At 43.9% G+C, this 27,878-nt stretch overlaps 1 protein-coding gene across 2 annotated transcripts in view; it reads left to right on the top strand.

Annotated features, from left to right (window-relative positions):
• Nucleotides 1-1,789: 1,789 nt before the first annotated feature.
• The window catches only part of DDHD1 (DDHD domain containing 1), a 67,648-nt gene continuing 41,559 nt past the window's right edge, over nucleotides 1,790-27,878 (top strand). The window contains exons 1-3 of one of the 2 annotated variants that reach the window (XM_052783604.1): nucleotides 1,790-2,616; nucleotides 16,696-16,869; nucleotides 25,369-25,470. In XM_052783604.1, the coding sequence (XP_052639564.1) occupies nucleotides 1,893-2,616; nucleotides 16,696-16,869; nucleotides 25,369-25,470 (1,000 nt within the window). In that variant the 5' untranslated portion in view covers nucleotides 1,790-1,892. The remainder of the gene's footprint in view (nucleotides 2,617-16,695; nucleotides 16,870-25,368; nucleotides 25,471-27,878) is intronic. The other variant, XM_052783605.1, reaches the window with a different exon arrangement.

Here is a 27,878-nt window from a genome sequence, read left to right on the forward strand (position 1 = left end):
CAGTTACCCCTCGGCAGGCTGTAGGGAGCGGCACACACACACAGACCAACACCAACACTCTGATGAGTGCTGGAGGTGTCTCACACGCAGACACCAATCCCCCGTGGGGCTGCAGGGCGTGCGTTCTCTCACACATGCACACGCAAGGGTGCAAGATGTGATTTAAGAGCGTGTCACCCCCACAGAGCCACGGTTTGTTTCTTGTGGGTGTTGGCCACGCTCACAGAGGGTTGTTTTAGGAGCGCCTGCCATGAACACACCAAGCCGTGGTTTGTGTTTTGGGGGTGCCCATCACTCACGCGCTGGGCTGTAGGGTGCGTTTCAGGGTGTCTCATCCGCCTGTGAGGCCACAGGTTGTGCTTCAGGGTGTCTCACACGTGCTGTGCCTCAGGTTGTGCTTTAGTGTGCCGGTGTGCGTGTCAGGGTGCCTCACCCACACGGAGGGCCGCAGGCCGCGTTGGCGGGCATCGCTCACGTCCACGAGGCAGCAGGCTGGGTTTTAGGGGTCTCCCGCACACAGGTTGTCGATCAAGGTGCCTGTCACACGCGGAGCCGGGGCTGTGTTTGACGGCGTCTCACGCATGCAGGCGGGCCTGCAGGCTGTGTTTGAGGGGGTCTCGCACACAGAGCTGGGGTTGTTGGATGTGTCTGAGGGTGTCTCTCACACACCCCCGAGGAGGCAGGCTGAGTCTGAGGGTCTCACACACCCCCGAGGCGGCAGGCTGTGTCTGAGGGTGTCTGACACACACACCCGAGGTGGCAGGCTGTGTCTGAGGGTCTCACACACACCCGAGGCGGCAGGCTGTGTCTGAGGGTCTCACACACACCTGAGGCGGCAGGCTGTGTCTGAGGGTGTCTGACACGCACACCCGAGGAGGCAGGCTGTGTCTGAGGGTGTCTGAGGGTGTCACACACACACCCCCGAGGCGGCAGGCTGTGTCTGAGGGTGTCTCTCACACACACCCGAGGTGGCAGGCTGTGTCTGAGGGTCTCACACACACCCGAGGCGGCAGGCTGTGTCTGAGGGTGTCTGACACACACACCCGAGGCGGCAGGCTGTGTCTGAGGGTCTCACACACACCTGAGGCGGCAGGCTGTGTCTGAGGGTGTCTGACACGCACACCCGAGGAGGCAGGCTGTGTCTGAGGGTGTCTGAGGGTGTCACACACACACCCCCGAGGCGGCAGGCTGAGTCTGAGGGTGTCTCTCACACACACCCGAGGTGGCAGGCTGTGTCTGAGGGTCTCACACACACCCGAGGCGGCAGGCTGTGTCTGAGGGTCTCACACACACCTGAGGCGGCAGGCTGTGTCTGAGGGTGTCTGACACGCACACCCGAGGAGGCAGGCTGTGTCTGAGGGTGTCTGAGGGTGTCACACACACACCCCCGAGGCGGCAGGCTGTGTCTGAGGGTGTCACACACACACCCCCGAGGCGGCAGGCTGTGTCTGAGGGTCTCACACACACCCGAGGCGGCAGGCTGTGTCTGAGGGTGTCTCTCACACACACCCGAGGCGGCAGGCTGTGTCTGAGGGTGTCACACACACACCCGAGGCGGCAGGCTGTGTCTGAGGGTGTCTCTCACACACACCCGAGGCGGCAGGCTGTGTCTGAGGGCACCGCAGCCCCCGCCGCGCCGCAGGAATCCCCTCACGCCCGCCCGCCCGCCTTCTCCCACCTTGACGAGCCCGCAGGCCGCGTGCCGCCGCCCCGCCCCCGGCCTGCCCCGCCCCGCCCCCGGCCGCGTCGCGGCGCGCGTGACGATGCGGCGCCGCCCACGCCCGGACGGAGCCGGCGGCGGCGGCGGCTGCGGCAGCCGCGGGCCGGGCGTGAGCGGGTGAGGTGAGGTGAGGCGAGGCGAGGCGGCACCGCCGGGCTGGGCGCGCTGCGGCATGGATTACCCCGAGCCCGGCTCGCCTCAGGGCGCCTGGGACCTGCCCGGCGAAGCCAGCGGCTACGGCGGCGGCTGCTACGAGCGGCCGACCCGCGGCGAGGAGGAAGCGGCGGAGGAGGAGGCGGCGGCGAGCCGCGGCGTGCAGCATCCCCTCGCCCGCCCGCCCCGCCGCCCTCCCCAGCAGCGCTCCGCGCCGCTGCTCCGCGCCGCCCTCTCCACCTCCTCCTCCGAGGGGGAGCCGGAGCCGGCGGCCGCCCTGCCGCCGCGGGAGCCCAGCCTGAGCGACGAGGCCGGCGGCGGCGATTTCGATTCGGCCGAGTCCGGCGCCTCGCTGCGCTACTCCACGGGCACGGGCGGCGAGGGCAGCGAGGGCGAGGGAGCGGGGCTGGCGAGCAGCGAGAGCGGCGGCAGCGGCTTCTCCCTGGCGGCGGCCGCGCTGCCCGAGAGGAGGCGGCCGGGCGGCGGCCGGCCCCGCTATGAGGTGGTGCGGGAGCTGGGCGCCGAGGAGGTGCGCTGGTTCTACCGGGAGGACCGGAAAACCTGGAAGCCCTTCATCGGCTACGACTCGCTGCGGATCGAGCTGGCCTACCGCGCCCTCGGAGCAGGCGGCCCGGCCGAGCCGCGGGAGGGCGAGGCGGCGGCGGTGGAGCCGGTGTGCGTGCGGAGCGGGCTCTACGAGGTGGACGTGGCCAACGCGGAGAGCTACCCCGTCTACTGGAACCGTGAGTGGCCGCCGTCCCTCCCGTGGGGACCGGGGCCGGGGCGGGGGGGGGGGGTGCCCCTTCCCCTCCCACGGGGACCGGGGGATGCCGGTGTCCTCGCACCGAGACCGTGGGGGGCAGCCGGGGGGGGTGGCTGGGCTGCCTCCCGCTCTCCCCGGCAAGGGACGCTGGGCATCCCCCACCCTGCCGTGGGGACAGCGGGTAGCCCTTAGTGCCCCTCCAACGCACCCCCATAGGTAAACGGGGGTCTGAGCACCCCCCATCACACCAACCCGGCCAAGGGGACTGGGCACCGCTTGCTGCCCGTGTGCGCTTCGGGATAAGGGATACAGGACAAAACGTTCTCCAGGGAGAGGGGACCCTGGGTGCCCACTTCTAACACACACCTGAGCGAGGAAGGAGTGGGAATTTCCCTTCTGAGTCTCGGAGGCACCGGTGGGGGGGGTGGGAAACTAGGCACTGGGCATCCCACCCTGCCAGGCACACTCCTAAGGGAAGCGGTGTGGGCATCCCTCAGCGGGCACTTGCAAGAGGGGGCACTGGACATCCCCCCCCCCCCCCCCCCCGGAGGATGAGAGGCACTGGGTACCCCTCACTTCCCATGCAGGGTCATGGGGGAAGGGTGTACTGGGCACCCCTTCAGCCACTTCCAGCTGTAAAGGGAACTGGGCATCTTTCCCTCTCTCACCTCCCCGTGCACATGCACCTGAAGGAGATGGGGATCTGGGCATTCACACCTGGCATAGAGACAAGCGTCTTCTCATTTCTTGACATGTGCAGAAGAAAGTGGGAGGGAAGGTGACTGAGAACCCTCTTGCTTATGCTTCTCTTTTCCTAAACAAACAGTGAGTGAGGGTGGATATTTGCCTTCAACACTCCCCCGCCTTCCCTCGATGTGCACACCTTTCTTTCAGAAGGAGCAGGGTAGAAACAGCAACTATTTGTCCACTGCCTCCCCACCGCACACACAGTTCTGATTCCTCGTCTTTAGTGCGTTATCTTTAGTAGAGGCGTGATACCCGGCTTCCCCTCTGCTACCCTTGTCCTCTCCACTAGGAAAATGATTATATTGTGCTTCATCTTCCCTTCCGCATCACCACTGGGAGGGGGCATGAAATGGGACTTGTCCTCCTTTCTATTGGAGGGGATGCAACAGGCATCTGCGATACATGCACAGTCCTTACTTCCTACCCTTCCAATAGAGGGGAATTTGCTTTGCCCTCTCAACTTCAAAAGAGATGGTGATGCATCCCCTCTCTCACCCTTCCCCTTGCATTCATGTGTCCTTTGCTGGAGGAGAGGGGACCTTGGGGAACAGAGATGAAAGAAGAACAGACACCTCAGCTCTTCTGCCCCTTCCTTTGGAGGGAAAGTCTCCCAGGGTCTTGCTGGACAAGTATCTGCTCTCCTGGAGTAGACGAGCCGTGCCACTGCTCACCCTCTGTCCCTGAGGACTTGCTTTCCAACTGCGTTCCTTCAAGGACAAAGGAAAATGTTAGGGAGTAGAGTGAGAGATGCAGAATCGCCGAGCAATAGACACTGTCCTGGCATGGACTTGGGAGAGGGGCAGGCGGGTTTCTCATCTCCTCTGCATATTTTTGAGACTCGTGTGGGAGTCACAGAGGAACAGCAGAACCGTTTCAGATGTGAAAACTAGAGCTTTTGGTTGTTTCCTCTCTTCTTTATCAGTGTCTCTATGGGAGGGAGATTCATAAATGACAATACCGCATGGTACAATCCACTTGTGGTGTGACAATTTGTCTTTCAAATCATTGCCCCAGCAGGCAGACGCTGAGCGCGAGGAGCGAGCAGAGGTCTTGGTCCACACGTGTTTTGAGTTAGAGGAGCCTGGGCCCAGCTCCTTGAGCAGAAGGTGGAGGTGGTTCTCCCTGTCACCACCCTGAAGCCCCTGCTGTTGGTACTTGATGCATCTGCCACATGGTTACTGGAAAGAGATGATGCAGGTCATCCAAGGGATAAGGAAACTGCTACCATCCCTTTTGTAACTGTGCCATGGGGAGAGGAGAGTGAGTGAGCAGAGCTGTCAGGTGAGGCAGGATTGCTCTCGGTAATGGGAGCATGAGGCTGTACTCAGCAGCTTAAAGGTTTAATTTCTTGACCCTGTGCCTTGTCCATTTTGGAAGCTGATTCAGTCTCATTAAGCCTGAGGCACAGATGTTTCAAATGACAGCATATGCTGTGCAGAGATGATTTCTGATGCTTGGAAGGAGAGGTTCCCAGAGGTTAGCCCCAGAAGCGATGCTAAGCAGGGGAGAAATAAACTCATGGTCCTGAGAACACTAACGACGGGGATGTTTTCTAGTCCTCGGAAAGCTGATTAAGGAGAGTGCTCAAGTCTTTTCTTATTAGCAAGTCCACTCCTTTGCAAGACTAAGATAAAGTTTTGGTGTTTCTAGGGTCTGTCAGTGTCTTCTGGTCTAATTCCTCCTTCACTTGCACGTTTCCTTCCCTCTGTTCCCTGTGTATGTGAGCGCTTTTGCCTCACCCCCATTCTTTCCTTCCAACTGCTGCATCCAGACCTGAGAAAGCAGCAAGGTCAGATCCCAAGTATTCAGTCTCATCTGTGCTTTTGAAGGCCTTGGTGTAGCTGTTATCGCCAAATTATTCCCATTTGATAGTGTGCGTGTAATTTTGGATCCAAAGGGTAGCTACTACATTGGTCCGCCATAGCGTGGGAGGGAGCTGGTGGTGGCAGACCATATCTCATGAGCGAAGCCCATGAGTAAGGGAGGAGAATCTCACTCTGATCCTATGAGCATGAAGTTTAATGAGTACAACTGACTTGAATATTCTGAGGTGCACGTTAAAGGGTACAGAAACTGCTATCTCTCTGGTTTTGCTGATTCACATTTTTGGTTCAGAGCAAAGGTCAAAAGCTTTTATCTTTGTTGTTCTTGCCCATTTTGTTCTTTTTCACGTATGAGCCGTGCTTTAGGGAAGGCTGCTATCTCACAGCTACAATACTGAATGCGCTGACAGTTCTTCAGTTGTTGTGGCATCTTAATGACAAGGAAATGTTGGTTATAGCTTGGCATGTGCTGAAATATTTTTCCACTCCACGTCTTCAGACATCTTAAGCTCATCACAGGATTCATTTGTAACATCAGGAATATCAGACTGAGTTACAATTTGAGCAGATTAATTACTGAGAATTTTATCCTTACCTTGTGACCTCTGGGATTTATTTAATTAGTATTGTAGAATTAGCAATGATGGCGCAAGAGGACAAAAATTATTAGTGTAGGCTTCCAGATAAGTAAGTAACTTGGAGTTGGGCTGTTACTTGTCTTCCGTGGACATAACAACAAGTGATATTTTATACAGGTGTCTTCTGTTTGAATCTTCTTAGGTTATCCAGCCCTTTTCTGCCCTCCCAGTTGAAGAGGCCTGCTTTACAACCATTTTTCTATAGAGTTACTCAGTCTAGTTTTCAAAGCCCTGGGTGAGTCTGTTAAATCTGCAGCCTGTGGACCTCTGGGTGACTCTCTCCTGTTCCTTGGCTTGTGAGTTCGTCCCTTGTGACTATTGCCCTGTCTGGTATTTGCTTTTCCCTTGCTTTTTGATGGTTATGTTGTCAAGTTGCCTGTATTTGGTTCTTGCAGGCAGTGTTTTCTTATAACGCTTTCACTCTCTAGGTAGTTGTCTTCATCCCAGCATGTTCTCCAGTTTCAATTCTGACTGTGTGTTGGGGACACTCATCACCTCAGCTGACGTCTGTCTTGCACCAGTAGTTTTTAAAATTGAAGTAGGACTTTTGTAAAATACTATGGTGGTATGTGAAGAGAAGCAACAACAAAAATGTGTATTTCTACAGCCATTTGGGAAGTATGTGGAGCATTGTTTTGTAGGGAAGGATAAAATACTCCACTTCTGCACACAGGTTTGATAAGGGGTCTTTTGTTTGTTTTTTAACCTGTATGTTTTTGTACCTAGTAGTTGCAGAAGTCTATTAAATAAAATACCTCTTGTTGTATTTAAAAAAAAAAAATTGTTCACTAGGACCGTCTCTGAGTGAAGATGTAAGAGTAACTTCTGCTGTACTGATGTAACAGATACTTTACTGACCTTAGTCTGGAAATACCTGTGAATACAGGGTGGACCACTGGGTCTTAAGTTTAAATTTTGTATGCTCAGGCTGGAATTGGGCAGCTTTTAAAAACTATTTCAGCTGCCTTTAAGCTTGGACTGAAAGAAATATCCAAGACCCTATTTTATTTTTTTTGTAAGCTCTCTGTGAGCTGCTTTGTAAACTGAAAGAAGAGGCGGCAGTCATTAGCACCTTGTGAAAAGCCTCTGCAGGTTGCGCTTTTGCAAAATGAGACGTGAATGCCAGGGCAGTGTTATCTGCCCTCTGAACTTAGTCTGTCAAGATTACTGAGAAGTCTTGGAATGCAGTAGCTGATGCTTTGCACCAGATGATTACAAAAGGCTATTTTCTTAGAGGATTTTTTTTTATCGTGTGCTTGGTTTGATGTAGGAGGTAGATGTTAGCAGCAAGATACGAAGCCTTTTGTACCTCAGCCACTGGTGGTTCTTCAGACTGCACTGTCAAGACTAAAAATCAACATTTCAGAACTGTAAGGTGCTTCTCTGCTGTCTGCTTTGTGCAGGAGCGTTGGCTGCTTGTGCCTTCCCTAGAGCTGGCAGCATAAATTTTTATGTTGACGTTTTACAGACTGCCAACCCTAAACCCATCTTGAGGCTCCGCTAGACCTCTTGCCTGGCTGCTTTAATCAATGTCTGATATTTCTTCTGAGGCTGCATGTTCAGTTTATGGGTTTTGTTTTGTACTGTGAAACAGAAATAGTATTAAAACAGATTCATGAGGCAAGATGAAAATTAAGGGTTTGGAATCAAGGTTTATCAGTATGTTTGTGGCTTGCATTTGTTTTAGTCTGCTCTTAGCAGCAGAACACATTTTTAGTTGCTTTACAGCATGCTTAGAACATTGCTTTTGGTGTCTTGGACAGTCTTTGAACCTGGTTGATACAATTTCCTCTATGTAAGGGACCTTTTGATCGAAGGCTGAATTCCTGAATACTATTTTCTTGCTTTTCTCTGCAGGTATGTTATTCTTTCGCAAATAAAATACTCATAGTTTACATGGCAAGGTAAAGCGTTACTTCTGCTACTCAAAATCTTTCCTGGGTTTTAGTTTTTTGCTTCTGTTCTAACCATACCATCCTTCCAGAAGTATCTTGTAGCTTAGTTTTGGCCAGCTCCTTCCTGACCAGAAGGCCTAACACACATAAATGAAACAATTTTTAAATTTGCAGTGCTCCGTGTATTAAATTACAAATTGCATTTGTTTGTGTGTGTGTTCTGTTTATGGTCTCTGGTACCTTTCCTTCTTGCAGTAGAGAGAACTTGTGACATTTAGGACGCTTGTACTAGAACAGGTGGGAGATGTCAGCGCTTGGCTTGGATGCGTCTTTGAGGGCAAGTTTCTTCTGTGTCCTCAGCTTTTATTTTTGTGATTTACAAGTATTATTTAAGCAAAATGAATCTGTTGTCTTACTCCTGTAAATGATACCAGAATGACAGAGTTGCTGTCCAGCGGATGGTGTCAGCTACAGCATAGTAGCTAAGGGTGGACTCAGCTTAGAAAGCGAGTTGTGCTTGCCCTTCGATGTGGTCTAGCACTTTTCCTGCTAGATGTGGTCAGCAAGGAATAAGGCAGAAGTGCAGGGAATGCTTGGGTTACAAGTTGTAGGTGACAGGCAGAAGGGTGTTATCTACTGTAACTAAGAAAGCAGAAAATGTTTGTGGGATGAGGATCAGGAGTTCTGTTCTGACTTAATTCAGGCTTGAATACTGACTCGACTGTGGTGATATCAAAGAAATAGGATGGGATTTAATTTGGAGGTGACAGGGCTAGATTAAAGACAGATGACAAGTGAATTTCTGCGTGTGTGTGTGTGTGAGGGGGAGATGCTGTTTGGGGAAAAAACGATTCTGAACGCAAAGAGAGACCTTGGGCAGAGCTCCTTTTTGCCCTGAGAGGAGCATGAGAAGAATCTGGAAGAGCTGACACTGTGTAAGTTAGTAAGCAGAAGTACTAGATGGAAGAAAAATTTGCAAAAGAGCAAGAAATTAAAATAAGAAGCATGAGCAATTCTCTCGGTGGTATCTGTAAGGTTGAAAAAAAGTGAAGATGAAGCAGTGGGTTTGAGTGTTGGCCAGAGAAAAGGTCACTAGTGTGGTATGGTATGTTGGAGGGCGTTACAAGTAGCTGAAGCCACACTGGAGTAGAGCTGGAGAGGAGAAGCTCCAGAGATTTTAAGTGTTGTAAATAGCATGGTTAGCGAGCACTGGGATGAAGGGTGCAAGTGGGGTCACAGGCAGTGATATTTAAGATGAAAGAAACTAAAATCATGCTGGTTTTCAATGGGGGAAAAACCTATAGGGTAAAAAAATCGAAAGAAAAAGTGAAATCTGGGGATGAGAGTGTAGGGAAATCTGGAGTTGGGGTGGAGCAGACAGAAAAAAGAAGTGAGGTTAGGAGGAGAGTACAGAAAAAAAAAATCCCTGCAGAAGAGGAAGAGGGAAGGAGTTGAGAGCAAAGGTTAGTGTGCCCTTGAATATCTTCACTTTGTTCATTAGTGCTAGGTCGGTATGCACAGGAAAAATCTTGCTGCTCCTTTTTTAAAAGATATTCCTGTATAGGAACCTACTTGCTCAAACTGTACAAGCATGATCGTTGCTGCTCAGTGCTGGTGAGAGCTCGCTAACAAAGACCGATTGACGAGTGCCTGCCAGGAGAGCACACACACTTAGAGCTGAGGGTGTGATTGTGCAAAAGTCCCGTGACTTTCGATGGGATTTGGGCACATGCTTACATTTTAGGAGGTACTCACATGTTTGTCATGTGGCACAGTCATTCTTTTGTGGGTCGGTTTAGCTTTCATCTAATGCGGTTTCAAAAAATGCAAGTTTCTCTGGGTGAGAAAAGAGCTCATAAGGGACTAGCTCCTACACCTTGCTGACTCCAGCAGCAAACACTGGTGGTGGAGGTGCTTCACTTCAGAGTACTAGTATTGAAATTGGGTAAGCTATTTTAAATTAATAAGAATTCAATAAAAATAAAGCTCTAAACTTAAAACTGCAGCCCCGTTTCATGTTTCAACAGTCCACGGTTTTTTAGATGTTTCCTGTTCATCATTGACACAGCTAGTAAGGTGAGCTTTAAGGATTTTGACTTGGACCATTGCATTCAGATCGGTGTAAAGAGCAATTGCAGAGATGTTAATTAAACTACTATCTTAAAACAGAAAAATCCTTCTTGAAAAACATGATACGCACTATATTTCGGAGTGGTGTATAGCAATCGAGATGAGAGAGAAATTTGAGTGCATTCATCTCTTTTTAAGAGGTTCCTTCTGTGTTTGACATTTGAACCAGCCCCAAAGATCAGCCTTTCATTATTGTTTTGGATTGCTCAGTTCATAGTGTAAACCGATTAAACATGGTTCAGGGAAAAACAGTTACAAGCTGTTGCTTGAATACTTCAGGCAGCCTTGGTAAAACAGAGGCAATTTCACATTCTCAGTGGAGCAAAGCTCATGTTCCTCCCTTGCTGCATCTAACATTGCAGCAAATGCGGAGGCTTGCATGTGTAGCTGCTCTGTAGATCAGAGTCTGGAAAGAAAATCCCATCTATGCCAATCAGATTGCTCTTAATGTGCTTAGTCTCTGTGAAACTCAAAAGTAACTTCCACCTGTAATTTTGAAATTGCTTCAATAAAGCAATTTAGAATTATTTGATGGACCAGCAAAATAATATCCTTTACTGTTCAGTGGATGAAATTGCTTTTCATCTCAGACACTGAATAAAAAAATAAAAGTCTAGCTCTGTAAGTTCATGCAGCGCTCTCAAGTTTTCTGAGGCTAGGATTTCACCCTTGAACTCCTCTTCAGGTTGTGGTGTACTTTTGAAAGAGCAGAACAGATTGCATGTGTTTGTGGTTCAACAAAGGAAGGTCACCTGGGCTGTGATTAAATGAGGGGCTCCATTTATTTAAATGTGAGTAACCTGTTCTGTTCTGAAATAATATGTTAGGCAATAGTTAGAAAGCTGTAGAATATTAAGCTATTAAAAAAAAAAAAGTCAAAGTCTGTTATGTTACCTAGCAAACATGAAATAATGAAATATTAGTTTGGGGCTATTTTATTATAACATCTCTTTGTTCACCCGGCATGCATGATCATGTCAGTGACAGTAAAACGTAGGAATCTTCAATCTCACGATCAGTTTCTGTAACCATCTATTCTCATAATAAAGCTTCCTGTCCTCATGAATTTTTCTTTCTTTTTTTTTTCCCTTCACGAGACTCTACAAACCCAGCTGTGAGGGAACTAAGTAAGAGGAATGGATCTTGTCCTGCAAACTGCACTCTCTGCATTTGCATTGGCAAAAATAGAATCTGCAAATCATTACTGCTGTAGAGGCAGTAGTGGCCATAGCTGCTGGGTGGGTAGGAGGCATGCTGATGCAGAGGTTGAGTAATACCCATCCTTATACTTAACAGGGTTTGCACTAGTGAAAAGTCTTACAGGCTGTGCAGTAGTTAATATACCCAAAATAAATTTTAGGCCTGATACAATAGGAATGGATAGCAAATTTTTAAGTGTCTCCAACAGTGCCCTTGATGTTATTCTGCAATACGTTTATTTCAGTGGCTGATGTCAATGTTCAGGTGTATTACAATTGCCAGGAGTGCTGTGCTCCAAGACATATGATGTGCAGCACTTTCAGCATGCCTTTGGGGGAAAAAAAACAAACCCAAACTGGTTTTGCCCACAATTTTTTTCCCTTGGTAAATGTGTAGGCACTTCTCTTCATTATTTAAATAGCTTTCAGCTTGAGATGTCACATATGGTAGCCTCACAGTTACCTTCAGCTTGTGCAGATGTTATCCTCATGCACTGCTAATTGTTTGCAACTGTAGTAATAAGGAAGTCAAATTTAAGGAGCAGCAGTTACTCCACTGAAAATCATCTCTAGCTGACTGCATTTTATGAGCTTGTGTTCCTTGTCCAACCTCTTGGCTTTGGGCTTGGAAACCTAGGAAATTGGGATTGTCAATTTCAGCAAAACACAAACTTTAATTTAATTTTATGAGCCTTTAGGTATTATATTAACCTTTTAGATCTCAGTTGTGGGTAAATTGTTCTAGCTGTCTTGAGACTGATGAGTGAAAAGTGCCTTACCTTTGCCATCAAGCCATCTGAACAGGACCTCAGCTTTGAAGCAATGAAACAGAAGTTTACTGAATCTTGCTCTCTTATAATTTTATTCTGTCTGTTTATCTTCCAGGTTGCATGCTAGCTGGTGTTGGTATTTCCAAAATAGACCTCCTTTTTGCCGCTTGTTTAAGCTCTGTTAACCTTTAGTTATTATCTCTGTCTCATCTTAGTTTTGCAGCAGTTTCCTGGTTCTGAATCAAGTAAGGTGAAAGAGGGTTATGTGAACCACAGTCTGAGCTGTACAATATTTAAATTTAGGTGTACACTGTTTCAACCAATGTGGTGGCAGGAAACAAATGATAGCATTGATGTAGTAGTACAAGAAGAAAAATGAAGGCCAATTGTGCACAGTTATTACTTTTCTTACTGTGTTCTGATGGATTACATTGCTTTTTCATGCAATTTATATCGGCTGTGACCACACAGTTTAAAGATCTTCACAAAAAAGGAGTAGCTGGGGCATATATATATGTATTACTGCACGTGTACTATATGTTGCATACAGCTTTTATTTTAATGTAATTTTTGTTCTTTGGAAGATTTAGGTGATTATCATAATGCAAATCGCTCATTGTCTCTTCACATCATTAATTACAGCACTTGTATTCTTTTATTCTTTGGATTTTCGGGGGAAAAAAAAGCCCTTTGTGTAAAAAAAAAAAAAAAAAAAATAAATCCTTTATTGCAGTCTAGATCGCTTAAACTATTTTTCTTCTAAAAGTGGTAAAATATGTATGACTAATTAAAATAAAGTGCCTTTCATCAGCTCATAATCCCTGCCATTCAGATTTATTTAGAACTGCTTGTATAAATAAACCATGCAAGTGTATAACCGGCCAAATATATTGGTATCTTTCAGTTTGAAGCACTGCCAATTGCAGATTATGTGGTGTAAGACTTAAGGCAGTAAAGAAATCAAGGCAAATCCTTTCCTAGGGATCAAGATTGTAGGGACATTATAGATTAGGTGTTATATGTATTATAGATGGGGAATTCTGTATTGGCAAAAAGAAAGTTAAATTACAACATGATGTAGACATCAGTGTATTTAATTCTCCCATAAAACAAAAATAACTGAAAGAATGTAGTTTAGGCTTTCTAAAATCATCTGAATATCCAAGACATGAATGAATTCACTGAAGGTAGATATGAGTGAGTGAAATTGGGTGCTAAGATGGCAATTTTGGTTCATCACTTTTTAATGGTGATTACTGTAATAGCTTGCATCAAGTTCTCTGGATGAATTGCAGAGATATCTTTAAATAACAGCACCTGTCTGAGATTAAACAGGGGAATTGTGTTTATGAAAGCATGCCTTTACTCTTTCCCCCAGTGAACAGATTATACTGAAAAATCTCTTGTGTTGCAGTTGCCTTGTTTCCCCACCCAATCGAGTGTATTCAGTGTAATTACCGTTAAAATACCTCACTTCATAACTGAAATGCCACTTGCTTTTGGAGCTGGTGACTATTAGCATCAGTAGGTTGTCATCATCATCTTGACTGGGGTTAGACTTTGACCTGGACTGAAATCCAGCATTACACACTTCTAATATTATAGCCATCATTGTTCAGTTTTGAAAACACAGATGTTAATGGGAAGTTGATCTTTCTCACTTTACCAAGCCTCCTCTCTAATAAGAAGGTAAAATGGTTCTTTGTGGGCTGTGATCACAGATTTGATTGTTTCGGTTCTGAAAGACAGTGTTCAGTTTTAAAACCAAACCGTGCTTCTGATGGAAGGAAATGTCATTTATTTGCTTCCTCTACCAGGAAGTTTTCTCTTGAGGTTTCCCAGTAGTACAGTGATCAAACCTGCTGTCCAGCTGGCGATGTGAAATAAGACAAGCTTGTAGTTCAGGGTACTGTGGCTGCACGCATAGTGTGCAGCAATTTAAAGGAGGGGACAAAAAAAAAAAAAGCAACTCCTGGGTACCCCTAAAATCCCGCTGAGCTTTGGAAAACAGAATTGCCTCACTCAGGTTTTAAAGACCTAGTCTGAAAACAAAGCTCCATAATAAGCTGTCTTTGGATCTGAAAGTGATTTATATTTCCATATAAATGCCCTTTCCAGACCCAGAGCCAGATATATTAGTTTATTCCCAAACTAAACTGTCCTGTAAAGATTTTACAAGAAAATTTTTCATATTTCAAACGTGCCAATTTTTTCTGGCTGAGCCTTTCTGGAAAAGGCATTGCCCATCTTTATGTTTGAGAGCTGCTGTTGAGTGCTGCAGTCTACTCTTGTAAAGAACCACTATGGGAAAGGTTCTCTCAGGCAAAAAGAGCCTGAAAATGTTTATTTTAATGCTTTATGTTTAGAATTTTAGAAATCTGTAGGTGGAAATTCCCATGTGAAAAACTTAAAGCCCTTCAAAACTGAAAAAGAGGTGTCTTGTATTCATTTCATTTGGAGTACAAAATAGTATTCATATGATTATTATTTAAAAAAAAAAAATCTTTTTACGGATTCAATGAATGGAGCCTCGTCAGAATGCTTAGTCAAGAATTAAGGATTGGCTTACACATTTTCCCAGTAAGGATTAACATCTGACGTAGTCATGACATTGCTTCAGCAACAATGGGATCCTTTATCTACACTCCCGTATTATATGCATTTCATTTCTTCCTGCAGACAGTGCTTCATTTGTAAGGGTAGCCTAACTGGGTCTGTGTGTATTAGCTCTACTGAAAAACGCGGATATCTGACAGGTGTAAAATGTAGGGGAATCCAGCAAAGGTAAAGACAAGTGCATGATGAGAGACTACTGTATATGGTGACAACATTGCTATAGTCAGCTTTCATTTCATGAAAACTAAATACTCATGTTTCGCACTTCATTGATGGGATGTAGACTCCAAAGTTAGTTTAAATTTTCATAGATAATTGAATTTTCTATGTCATTTGTAGTGGCTATTAACTTCTGCAGTTTAAAGCCACTTGGACCTTTTGTTCTTCTGATATGTTTGGGATTAATTTTCATTAAATAACCATGCTCTTGGAACACTCCAACCTCTTTATTCATCTGATGGATTATCAACATCCAAAATGTTAGAAATTCAGCGCGTAGCGATTGGCTCCTATCTGGAATAACTATTTGAGCACTGCAAACAGAAGTTGAATGGCAGAACTGGGTCTTGCACTAGTTCTGTCTGCGTTTTGGTCAGGCCAACAAGACCCGCGTTGTCTGTGTTATATATAGGCAGAGCTGAGGATGCAGGGGCATTGAAGAGTTTGAATGGGGCTTTGGGGGCCTTGGGAGGGATGAACCAGCATGCCCAATGCCTGCCGAAGAAAACGGATCTGTGGAAAGTTAGGATAAGAGAGGCTGGCAGTGCGTGGTGCTGACAGAGTGGTGTGGCCAGGCTAAAAACCATTGCTCTTGGCTGGAGCACCTCGCCCAGCTGCGTTTGTACTGGTCTGGTGATAGATCAGATAGATCCCTTCCTTTGCTCAGTAACTCTGAAATCTCCATGCTCTCTATTGTTTCTTGGTTGGTTGTTTTTTTTTTTACCTAATTTTCATTTACTATTTCTTTGCATCTATTGTTTCTTTTCCAAGCTCTGCTTACCAGCTTTTTTCTCACCTTCCAGGTAGGAACAGATCTTTGAGTAGTAAAGCCTATTTTTTCCCCCATGTCCTTTTCTGAGCCTCTTCTTTTGTGGTTGAGTTCTTAGCTGCTTTGGAGAGCTACACTTCTGCGGTTAGTATGCACACACACGAGAAGTTTTCATTTGGCCGAGTCTCTCTAGCCGTATGCAGTATACAGCAGCTCACATTAGTGTGCGCTGGAGGTCAGTGGTCCGACTGCTCTGAGGTCTCAGCAGACCTATATCTGTACTGGTCCCATGAGGCTCGAGGTCAGCATCCTACGGGCTTGTGGAGCACAGGGCCACACAGTATTTCTCCTTGATTTTCCAGATATAGGAGGAGAAATTCTAAGCTGAGCTGCAATGGGTATTATTGTCTCAGCTTGCTTGCAGGGATGGGTATAAGAGGAGAATTATTATTCCCTACAGCCCCAGTAGTTAGTGTGGGCATCAAGCACAGTTTGATGAAGAGTAAGCACCAGGATAGGTTTTTCGTAGAGACTTCTCTTTTGCCACATGGACAGCAAATGCTGGGACCCAGCTTCCTCGTTTGGAGTGCTGAAACTGAAACTAGAATGACAGTGACCGAAAACAGCCCTCGGTGAAAGACTGATTTTAATAAAAAAACCCTTTCATCTTTAAAATCACTCTTTATGCTAATTGATGTGTAATTTGGGTTATTGTAAGTGCAATTCCCAAAGGAAACAAGGCTCTGTGCAGTCAGGGTAATCCTGAGTGGTTTTGTATCTCCTTCTCATTCTGCATCCTCTTGATAACTTTGAAACCAATGGTTGTTATCAGTCAAATTTTATAGAGGAGCACGAGTCTCACAAAGCTCCTAATTTTTTGAAAATTCAAGGCAACTGGGTAGAGAGGAGTGTATCCCATTAAAGCTGGACTGTTGTTTGAACTTAACTCTTAATAAATTTTACAGAATCTGCATCCTTCTGTCTGTCTCTCACATCCTCACACACACACTCTGAAAATTTGGCCTCCTTAGCTCAGGTATTTGCAGATGAACACTACTTTCACTACTCATTTCAGCCCCATGGGAAAAGGTCGTGGTGTTTCTCCAGGCATTTGTGGTTACCTTGTTAGGGGTCCCAGCAGTGGGAGTGTGACTTTTTCATCAAAACACCAAACAGAATTCCCTTTCCCTCTTATCTGCTGTCAGTTTGTGATTTGTTGCATTAAAAAAAAAAATTCTCTTGTTTGATTTTAGAAACGGAAAAGATCCCTGTAATGCGTGGACAATGGTTTATTGATGGTACATGGCAACCTTTGGAAGAGGAGGAAAGTAACTTAATAGAACAGGAGCATCTCAACCGCTTCAAAGGCCAGCAGCTGCAAGAGAGCTTTGATATAGAAGTATCAAAACCTGTTGACGGGAAGGAGGGTAAGATTGTTTAGATCACTATTTTTATAGTACTTTCTCTGGACAGTTGGGGTCTGGTTTTCTTAAGTAAGAATGTGATCTGTAATGGTTTTCCATCCTACATAGCAGGGAACATTGTTATAGGCGTCAGTTTGCTCTCCCATTTTTCAGTGCATCTTGATGTTTCCTGCTGCAGCACATTTGATGAACACTGTACAAATTATATTCATGGATAAACTTCTTGTTCCCATTTTGCTTCATGTTTTGTATCTGTTAACTGTGTTTGGAATCTCACTTCAAACTGAAATCTCTTGATGGGACAAAAAGAGCCAGTGTCTAAATGCAAACTGGCTATTAGCTCTATGAACAGCATTCCTAATTCTGTCCTAAAGGGAGTATCAGTTTTACAGATCACATTTCATTTTCCATTCTTGTTCAGTCTGTGAATTTATTAGAGTAGTTTTCAGCTATAGTAAATCTTGGGCATTCATTCTGTTATGGAAGTCTTTATATTTTAATGACCAGGCTGAGGACATTCAGTTAGTGTTCCTGGGAATCTTGGTCATATGCATTTAACATTTTAAGAATAGCCCTCTGAATTTCCTGATCTATTATTTAATGTACACAGTTGAATTGGCTGCTCAGGATAAGTATAGCACAGCGCAAGCTCAGTACTTTTGGGTTTCACACTTCACTTCTGTTTGTTGGTTGTCACTTGGTGAACAATCTACAAACCAAGCGGTGCAAGTACAAAGGCCTCACAATATATTTTAGTAGGGTTTTGGTTGTGTTATTCTTTATAAAGCAACTTTATTTTTAAACTCTTTAAACTACAATTTTGTACAAAGCAGTTACAGAGTGTAGGAGTGGCTGTGTTTTGGCCATGAGCGTGGAGGAATTCTTACGTGTCAACTACATGACCACACGAGTAAAAGCTTGTTAATAAATTGGAAGCAAGGCAGTATTCAGGGTACTTCTGTAATTACTGTAAGGAGAACCAGAATATAATTTGTTGGCTTAGGGAGGTTTTTCAGTAGCACAGAGAGTAGTTAAGTTTCTAACTCCCCTCAAAGCTAGTAAGGACTCTGAATATTTTTTTTTCTATTTGTACCACTTTAAAAGATCTTTTCCTCTGGCCAAGCCTGCAGTACAGTCTTCTGCTTTAACAGCTCTGTCAGGTAGGTGCATGAAATGGTGTGACCCCTGAGCCACAGCACTGTGCCAGTACAACCGCGCTTTTGAAAGGCACTTGTACCTGTATTTCTGTGTGCTTGTACTGATTCGTTGTTCCAGCGTACTGGTACAAAGCTCAGCTTTGTTAGTGCAGTTGCACCCACACTGTGAGTGCAGTGCTGTTTGTGGTAGGGTCGTATGCTTTTACACGGAAAGCACATCTTTATGGCTGCTGAGTGCTTCCAGCCTTTGGTAGCTTAACTCCTGATGGAAGGAAGGAAGGATGGCTTCAGTTGTACTTGGATTCTCCTTATCGAGTAAGGAGGAGAGTTCAGGTTTTTTTAGAAAAAGTCTGGTCTGTGGAGCAGAAATTTTCAGGTTTGAGGTTGGAGAGATTGGGGAGAGTGATGAGAAAGATATAATCCCTGATATTTATGAAAACATAAAAGATCAGAAAAAGAAACTCCAAATTCAGACACCAGTGCCTTTTCTAAAACTGTTGTGGTTTAACCCCAGCCAGCAACAAAGCACCATGCAGCTGCTCGCTCACTCCTCCCCCCTGCCAGTGGAGGAGAATCGGAAAAAAAAGTAAAACTCATAGGCTGAGATAAGAACAGTTTAATAACTAAAATAAAATATCATAATAACAACAATAATAATAAAATATAACAACAATAATAATAATTGTAATGAAATGGAATATAACAAAAAGAGAAATTAGACCCAAGAAAAGACAAGTGATGCACAATGCAATTGCTCGTCACCCACTGACCGATGCCCGAGCAGCGATCAGCCCTTCCTGGCCAACTCCCTCCAGTTTATATACTGAGCATGACATTCTGTGGTATGGAATATCCCTTTGGCTAGTTTGGCACAGCTGTCCTGGCCATGCTCCCTCCCAGCTTCTTGTACACCTGCTTGCTGGCAGAGCATGGGAAACTGAAAAATCCTTAACTTAGTTGTTGCTAAGTAGCTCTTATCCTAAAACATCAGTGTGTTATCAACATTATTCTCGCACTAAATCCAAAACACACTGTACCAGCTGCTAGGAACAAAATTAACTCTATCCCAGCTGAAACCAGGACAAAACCTAAAGTTAAAAAAAAAAAGACAAACATCAAAAAACAAAAATCCCCAAGCTATATATGCAGTCACTTCAAAATGGAATACATGTCAAGTTACCAATAACTTTCAATAGATTTTTTTTTTTGTAGTAATAGGAGAGTTGCAGGAAAATTATAGCCTAACAGTAAGCGTGAAAAGTGGTTTTGTCATTATAATGTGCCTCTCAATACAGCTCTGATCAGCTGGCATCCATGATTGCCATCTGCACGTGGCACTGGGAGAAGCTTTATAACTTGCATTGTCGCTGGTGAAGTAAACATAATTAGTTGGAGAAGTCCTGAATACAGTTTATAAATTTCTTAAATGCTACAATTTGTTGTAATTGCATCCTGTATGAAACATATTTTGGTCCCGTCAAGGCTTACAGGTAGTTAAGACTAGTGAAAGTTAGAATAGCTCTGTAAATATCACTGAGAGGCGAAGTGACTATTCTCAATGCTATGATAAAGCACTGTAAATGATGAAAAACTAGCCGTCTCATCTAATTCCTCAGCAAAATTGAGATGATCTGTTGTAACAGTCTCTTAGTACTTAGACATAATTACTTTCTTATATGAACATGCCAGTTTGCATCATGAATAACGAAAAACTAGCTTGTCAACAAGCATTTTGTTGATACACAGTAGACAAACCTGTCGGCTCTTGATTTGACCCCAGCCATGCTCTGAACAGTGGCAGTAAGCTGAAAAGTTAGGAGCAGTTTCTACTTTGCTGCTCTTGTTCTGGATAATTTTCTCTTATTCAGCCTGCTAACTCAGGGCAACATATGATATCCTGGATATTAGTATCCAAGACTCAGCTGACAATGTATTTGCAATTTAATCATCTTTAGTTATTTATTTTATTGTCCTCTGAAATCTTTTCATGAAGTAAACGGAATTGCAAGCAAGTTTACTAGGTGTTTAGCACCCTCAGCTTTTGAGCAATCTGCCCAGTGCATTGCTGGCAATGGAAATCATCCCATTTAAGCACAGGGCAAGTGGTGCTGCTTCCCATCTGTGTGTGCAGTCATCCATAGGGATGAGTTCGTCAGCACTGGCTGTCAGTCTTTGCAAAATGTACATTACCTGTGAAGGGTAGCTGCTTAACATGCAGTGCCCCTCTTCTTTCCTCATATCTTTAGCTTGGGGATACACGTTAGGAGGGTACCCTTACATCTAAAAAAACAATTTCCCACTCCAATGATTTGATTTATTAATTCTGCTCCTGGATTGCAGCACATTAACAAGGAAATAACTAAGCTTCACCCAGGACTTTTGTTGGTGATAGGATGTTGATGAGTAAATGCCCCATTACTAAACTCTTAATCCAAGCAAACCTTCCTCTGAAAGTGCAATATATTTCAGAATAGAGGTCTCCAACCTGTGGCCTATAAGTAACATAATGCCTGTGCTACCTTTCAGTGTTGTTGGGAGCACATGAAGCTGTAAATGCTGAAGGTAACAGAAAGCATATGATGGTGTTTAGGTGACTGATTTCTCATGTTCTGTTTTCCATGGGGCAGCCTGGAGACGACTGCTTCAGTGGGAGATCCCTCTGTTGAGCAGACTGTAGTGGTATTTTGATTTTCATCCTTACAAAGTATTTAATTTCATGCCTTGCAAAATGAACTGTGGTTATGGTGCCTGATGTCTGATCCTCCTCAGTGGTCTGCTGAGCTGTTGGTCTCAGCAGTGGCATGACTTTCTCAGGTAAATTATTTGTTATGGCAGAACGCAGAAATGGGGCAGTTTATTACTTAGGACTGTCCAAGCAGGTTAATGTGACCTTTAGATTTGCCATATCCAGTTGTCCTGGATTTGTCTCCAGGAAGGTTATGTCCCATAGGAGTCCACAGATGTGGTTCCCAGGTACCATAGCTCTACTTGCTGCTTGTAAAAATTAGTCAAATTTCTGAGATTTCTGGAAGGATAATACTTGGTTCTGAACGTGTTGGCATCTGTAACACTTGTAAAAGGCCAGCTACCCCGACCGTCCGTCTCTGAAGTGCAGCATGCCCAGGAGGTATCGGTACGGGACAGCCGACTCCCCAGACCACCACGGACCAGGCGGTACGTCTGCACGTCGGGGAGAGATGCTGTGGGCATGAGCCTCTCTCTCCATCAACGCTGCAGGGAGCTCTGCTTCACGAGGTGCCTCAAACCAGGCCAGAGGAACGCTGCTGAAGTCCTGGTGCAAGCAAATGCTGCAGGGGCATCACCCGTCTGCTCCATAGCTTGACCGCACTCTGTTTCACATCTCATCACCCCAGAGTCTGCTTTGATCCTAGCTGAATTCCACATACATTTTTCAGTTTTAAATAGTTCATTTTATTGTTGATAGATACGGGAAAGGATGTTGCTCTTCTGTCTTTTAAGACAGAGTAATCGATACGGCGACAGGAGGAAACCATGCTTAGGATGAGGAATTAAGGGTTTGGCTGCATTTCGACTGCTTTGTTGTGAAACGATGTCTGCAGCCTGTGTTTGATTTAATGCAAATCACAAATTTGCACAAATGCAAATCTGCATATTGGCAGATTCAGGAAGGCATCTTCTGGCTTGTCATTACATAAAGTAATTTTACATCATTTTTCTGAGCAAAATGAGAGTCATCACATTGTTATTTTATAGTTGTATTGGGGAGTGGAGCTTGGCGTTTGCCACTCAAGTCGACCCTGATGACACCTTAAACCCCAAATGAGATGCTGCACTGCTGTAACAGTATATGTGGGCTTCCAGGTCTGATTTGTTGTTCTGCAGCTCTGTTGATAGGTAGACAGTATCGGGGGATTTGGGGGTCCTCAAATTCATTTGTCCAGTACTTTTTTTTTTTTTTATCCAGGTAACACTAGGCCTTTTTATATATTGGCTTTGCTTGTCCTTCTTACGAACAATTCATTCTTCAAACTTAACGTACATAAATTAATATCAACACAAGATGTAAGGTGACATTTTGATTCTTAGGTGCAAAATTCTAAATATTTGACACAAACTTCAACCCTTAAAATGTGGAAATATCCAAGGTGTTTATTTGATCACACTGAGAATGGGTTATATCTCTGTGCCTTTGTGCAGAAATACTGACATTTCTTGTACTGCATATACCCAGTGATTACACTTAAATATATTACTCCTGTAAAATAATTCTATAAATATTTCTGAGAAAAAACTAGGTTATAACACTTGTTCTGTGAAGCAATATTTCAGCTGAAACCATTTTGAAGGGAATACAAAAAGGGTGTCATAATACCTTTTTAGCAGTCAATAAGCTTAAAACTTACAGAATAACACCAGATTTAGAAACTGCTTTTTATGCATACTTAGGTCCTGAGCTCACTGTCTGCCTATCTAAAGTAGTCCATCAAAGGAGCAGCGTTCTCAAGAGATTTCAGTAATATCAAGGCCATTGTAAGATAAAACACAAATTCGGATCATAGTAGATGCTTAGGGGTTCTCAGACTAGATATATTTTGCTAACAGCATCTAACCACAATAAAGGCAGTGACATTCAGACCAAGAGCTTCTTGATGGAGGGTCAAAGTCGCTACTTCAGGGTTGATTTTTCTCTCTTGCTCCGTGGCCGGAGCTCGCCTATCCCTTGCTGTGAGTTCCTCGAGCACGGAGGAGCCGTTATCGGGCAGGTGCCCACCTCTTCAGGTGCCGGGAGGTGGTCAAGGATGGAGGAGCAGCTTTTGTCACACAGTCCGACTTTCAGCTGGAGGTTCAATCTGTGGGACCCACAGCTGCCTGGTAGACGGTAAAACTGCCATGACTTGCCTTCTGTATAGCGGCGGTGGTGCCAAAGAGCAGAGCAGGAACAGCAAGTGCTCAGCATGCCTCTGGGGAGGTAGCGGTGGGTGATAGTTCCCACTGCTCTAGGTTAGCACAAGGGCTAATTCCGATTCTTCCATTCAGCGCCATTGAGCAGTGGTTCGAAGGGTACATCATCATAAACTGGTCCGCAGTATAAGTATCTTCTAGCAGCCTTAAGGTTTGCTATCTCTGCTTTAAGAATACTTGGTTAGCTGTTAGTGTCATAAATACAGTTGAGTACCTGTCATCTGTTGCTCCATCATCTTTTTCAGGTATATTCATTTGATTAGGATGAAGTGAAGCTGAAAGCTTAATAGATGTGATAGTAAGGTAGGAATAGACGTAGTTCATTGTATTTGTACAGAGAGATTGTGGAATATCCATCCATAGAGATGCTCAAAATTCAGCTGGAAATCGCCTGAGCAACATGATTCAACTTGAAATTGGATCCAGCTTAAAAGCTGATCGTGCTCTGTGTAGAGGATTGGAGTGGACGAAATCCAGCAGTCCCTTTGACAGAAATTATTCTGTGATCAAGTCTATGATTCTGTGATAGATGATAAGAAATGTAGAAAAAATCCTGTGAGTCAGAATTAATTTTTTTAATGTGTTGATTTTGAAACAGCATAAGTTTATTGGTTTTTCTTATGGAATTTCTGCATGTGGTTAGATGCCACAAAAACTATACAAGTTGCATTTGGAATAGTTGATTTGTTTTGTCTTAGATTTCAAATAATATTTTCTCTCTTCGTAAAAAGTTTATATAGATTTTTTTCACAGCTGCCTGTTAACCTTTAGATGGGAAAGTCATGTTCATAGAATCATAGTCGTGCAGATCAGGAGGGATCTCTGGAGATGGTCTAGTCCAACCTCCCTGCTCAAAGCCGTGGAGTCAACGAGAGCAGGTTGCACAGGACGTTCCCAGTGGGGTTTTGGACCAACGATGGAGTCTCCACAATCTTTCTGGCAATTTGTACCAGTGTTTTATCACCCTCACCATAAAAAAGATTTTTGTTATACTCTACTTGAATTTCCTGTGTATATGCTTCTTGAGTGTTGTATTGGCACTCTGCAGACTAAATTGTTTTATCAAGTCCCAAGTGCAGTAGATGTGAGCCTAATTTTCCTCTCCTGTAGAAAACTGATGTGCAACAATAATATACTTCACTTGCATCTGTATTAAGGCATCTGCTGACAGAGCTGTTAGCTGAGGGTGTGAAAAGGCATGATCCTGGACCAGTATAACTGTGGCAGTCAAAGCCCTTGACACAAGCATGGAATATCACTCACTTGCACTGGCAGAAGTTATTGGATCATAGAGTATTAACTGCTCCTGGTGTTTGTAAGGGCGTAATTCAGTTGCATGTCTCCCCGCTCTCCCGCAGGCTAACTGATTTCATGTAATTGCAGCTTAATGACTTTGTGGATTCAGAAGCCAGGCTGGAGCTTCTTGGTTTCTCATTGGATTTAAACACACCCTCTTGACTATATCAGGTTTTTGAGGCTAAAATATTTTGAAATTAAGACTATTTGTATGAGTGAGGGCCCACAGAGCAGTAACACAGAAGACGTAGATTTGTAGGACTTCACTTTCAGCCTTGCTCAGAAACCCCCGAAGAAGCATAAAAGGTATCCATCATAACTGAGTTAACAGTGAATACAAGTCTCCTGTTGTGGAAGTGCCCAGAGCAGCTTCGTCCTGCTCACTTAACTTTACCTGCTACTTAGCAGCAGCTTTCACTTACCTTAAAGTATGTCTTCCGAAATCACACAGCACCAATATGTAAGTCCCTGAAAAAGAATCTTTTGGATTGCAGTGCAGTATTTCAATATTCTCACAAGGAGTGAAGTAACGCAATTGAAAGTCTAATAGAAGTTATGGATTTGCCTTACCATCAAGGGGAAGCTCAGTGGCAAAGTGTGTGTGCTGTTGCATTTCACCATGGAAGGCAGGTTCTTGCAGACTTACAGAACAGGGTAAGAATATTTTGTCTAACCTAACTTTTAATGATCCTCTTACACTCTTTGGGGAAAATAATAGAGCTGTGCTTAAAATTGAGGGGATTTTTTTCAAATGTTTAGTGTATCCTTAAGAAGGGTTACTGTGTTCTACCCTATACCAAGTAGAATGATTATGCTTTTGTACGTGTAAATGCAAAGGCACTCGGTGAATCTGATGAGGCTGTGTGCCAGCTGTCTTTTACTAATGCCTTTAGCTTTGTTGTAATGTCATAACTGTTTATGAAGAGTGAAGAAATTGAATTTGGCTAATGGGTCCTGACACTTTTGCTACAAAACCAGTTTTTGAAGTGTATATACTTTTTCAGAAAATGTGCCAACTTTTTTTTTCTAAAAATGGTAATACTAATGAAAAAAATGATACCCCTTTTAAAAATTTTACTTTGAAGCTCAGTGTTTTTACTTTTAGTTCTCTACTACCTCCCTCCCTTCTCCCTCCCTTCTTTGTTCAAATGGAGAGGATATAAGGAGAAGTCAGATGCTGCATGTCTTAAGCGAAAGCATTCCCAAGGTACAGTAATTGTAGATTTCTTTTTTGTAGTACTCCTGGCTTAGGAAGCTTTAAATTCTAGTTTGCTTATATCAGTTAAACGTTAGATTGACATGCTTCAATTTCTTGAGTTGTATTCATGCCATTTCCTTTAAAAGGGAAGGAAAAAGGCATCATAAATCTTAGAAGAAAAGTAGAAGTGTTGTGAATCTTACAGAAAAGTAGATGCTAACAGTATCATGCAGTAATCCTTATTATAATTGTGACTGTGATGAAAACTGTAAACGTTTTTTTTCTTACACTCCTTGTATGTTGTTTGGCTTTTTCAATAAACTGAAAGCAACTTTTTTAGAATCACAGCAGGCCTGGTATAAGATAAATTATGTCAGAGAAGGAATGGAACGTTTATACTAGATGATGTTTTGTTTGCCATTTTTGTTTTGGATAATGCATGCATCTTTAATTTTATGTTGTAAATTATTTTTACTGCAGCTTTTGTATGAGTACTGGAATGAAATGAGACTTTGGACATACGATATAAAAAGGGGAAGCTCTATAGAACACATGATAAAGGCTGCTGTGTTGCAGAAACCAACTTTGAACTTTGCAGCAGCTGATGTTGTGCAAATTCGTTTCAGAAAGTGGGAGTATATCTCACAGGAGCCATTAATGATTGCAGAAGGCTCAAAAGTACTTGTCACTGGTCTTTCTCTGCCACCATTAAAGCCAGTAGTGATTAAACTTTTACTGACTTCAGTGACTGTGGAACTAGACTTCTGAAAACTGCACCCTCGATTTAAAATGTAAATGCACATGGTAGGTTTAGAGTTATTCTCGTCATACCATATATTCTTTTAGCTCCTGGAGATACTGTAAAGTGTGAGAATTTATTTTGACATGCATAAATGTTTGCCTTTTGACTTCCTTTAATTATATTTGTCTGTAACTGGGTCCAAGTGAAAATGCCTGAAATCAAAATGTTTAATTGTAAACTTTTTCCTGCCTCTTCTTACACATAGAATTCAAGTCTGTTAAAGGTGAATAAGCATAACTACTGTCTTGAGCAGTAAGAAGGGACTTCTGCCTTTTATTTTGATTGTAACTTTGAAATTATTTTGTATATTTTTTCTCCAAGTCATGTTCAGTTGTGGTAATGAGTGTGCTTGAATTAAAAAATTAAAAGTAGGTGCTTATATAACAAATAGTGACATTGATGAATTGAGAGGTGGTGAAGTGCAATATAAAAATGACAGCAATGTGAAACAGCCCTTTTTAATTAAGAGCAATAGCCTTTTTAATGGCTTTGCATTTGTTTTTTAAATAAATAAGAAAAGGTTTTAAAATCTACAGCTGTACCAGAACTTCAGAGGTTTAAGAAAGAACAATAGCAGCCAAGTTACACTCTCAGCTACCTATATGATGTAGCAGGCTTTTGTGCAGAAACTATTGCTTGCTGATTGCAAGACAGATTAATTTAAAAATCCCTGAAAAAAAGAAGACAGAAAAGGGTTTCAGACAGTAGGTATCCTTTCTCTGGTCTTTAGCCCTGACTGGAATGACAGTGCCTTTGTGGCAGAGATGGAGGTAGTATCAGCTCTTAGCACTTCAACGATGCTTCCTCTAAATTGATTTTGACTTGAGCAGAGTCAAACTCTGGTAGAAGAGAATCACCCCATGCTTTGGTCTTGGCAGGTGGATGAAAGCATCAAGTAAAAAACCAGGTGCTTACTTTAAAAGGTATTTAATTTTGAACTGTTGGCCCCGTGAAATGCCATGTTCAAGTGTCTACACTTGGTGCTGGAGGTGTTCAGCTCCTCAAGCGCTTGAGCTGGGAGGATGTTTGCACTAGCAGTGCACATCCCCAGCTTCTCCAGGGGTTTTGTGCTATGAGCATAAAAAATAGTGCAGGCTTTCTGCTCCTCAGTTATTCTCCGGTTATTTTGACTCAAGATGAGTTTCTGCAGTCTAATTGAGATCAAGTTCTTCAATGCTTTAGGAATATGTTCAATGTTTTGTTTACCTCTTCATTTTTCATATTTAAACATTTTAGAGGGATTTTTCCCTCTGTGTTCATCTGTCTTGGTGAAACTGGAGGTTTGTGTGATAGTAACCGTTGATTTCTTCAGCTGAAAGAAGTCCTTTCTTGATCCCGCTCACTTCCCCTATGCTTCTCTCCTTTTTTTTCATGGCTCACTCGCTACTGTCTAGCGTCAGGCTGTCTTGCATCTACGGTGGAGTTGTGCCTTCCACGTACTTATACTCTAGATGTCTGTCTCGGTTGGTATTCCTGAAAAATTATTTATTTCTAGTTTCTGGCTACAAAGGAAACCAAAATTTGGTCTCATTTCCATGGGCTTGGCCTTCAGTCCCAGACTAGAAAACTAAGCAGGGTGCGGAATACCCAGGGTTTTCTGCAGCTGGGGAAGATG

The sequence above is a fragment of the Harpia harpyja genome, chromosome 3 (genome assembly GCF_026419915.1).
Source record: "Harpia harpyja isolate bHarHar1 chromosome 3, bHarHar1 primary haplotype, whole genome shotgun sequence".
NCBI lineage: Eukaryota > Metazoa > Chordata > Aves > Accipitriformes > Accipitridae > Harpia > Harpia harpyja.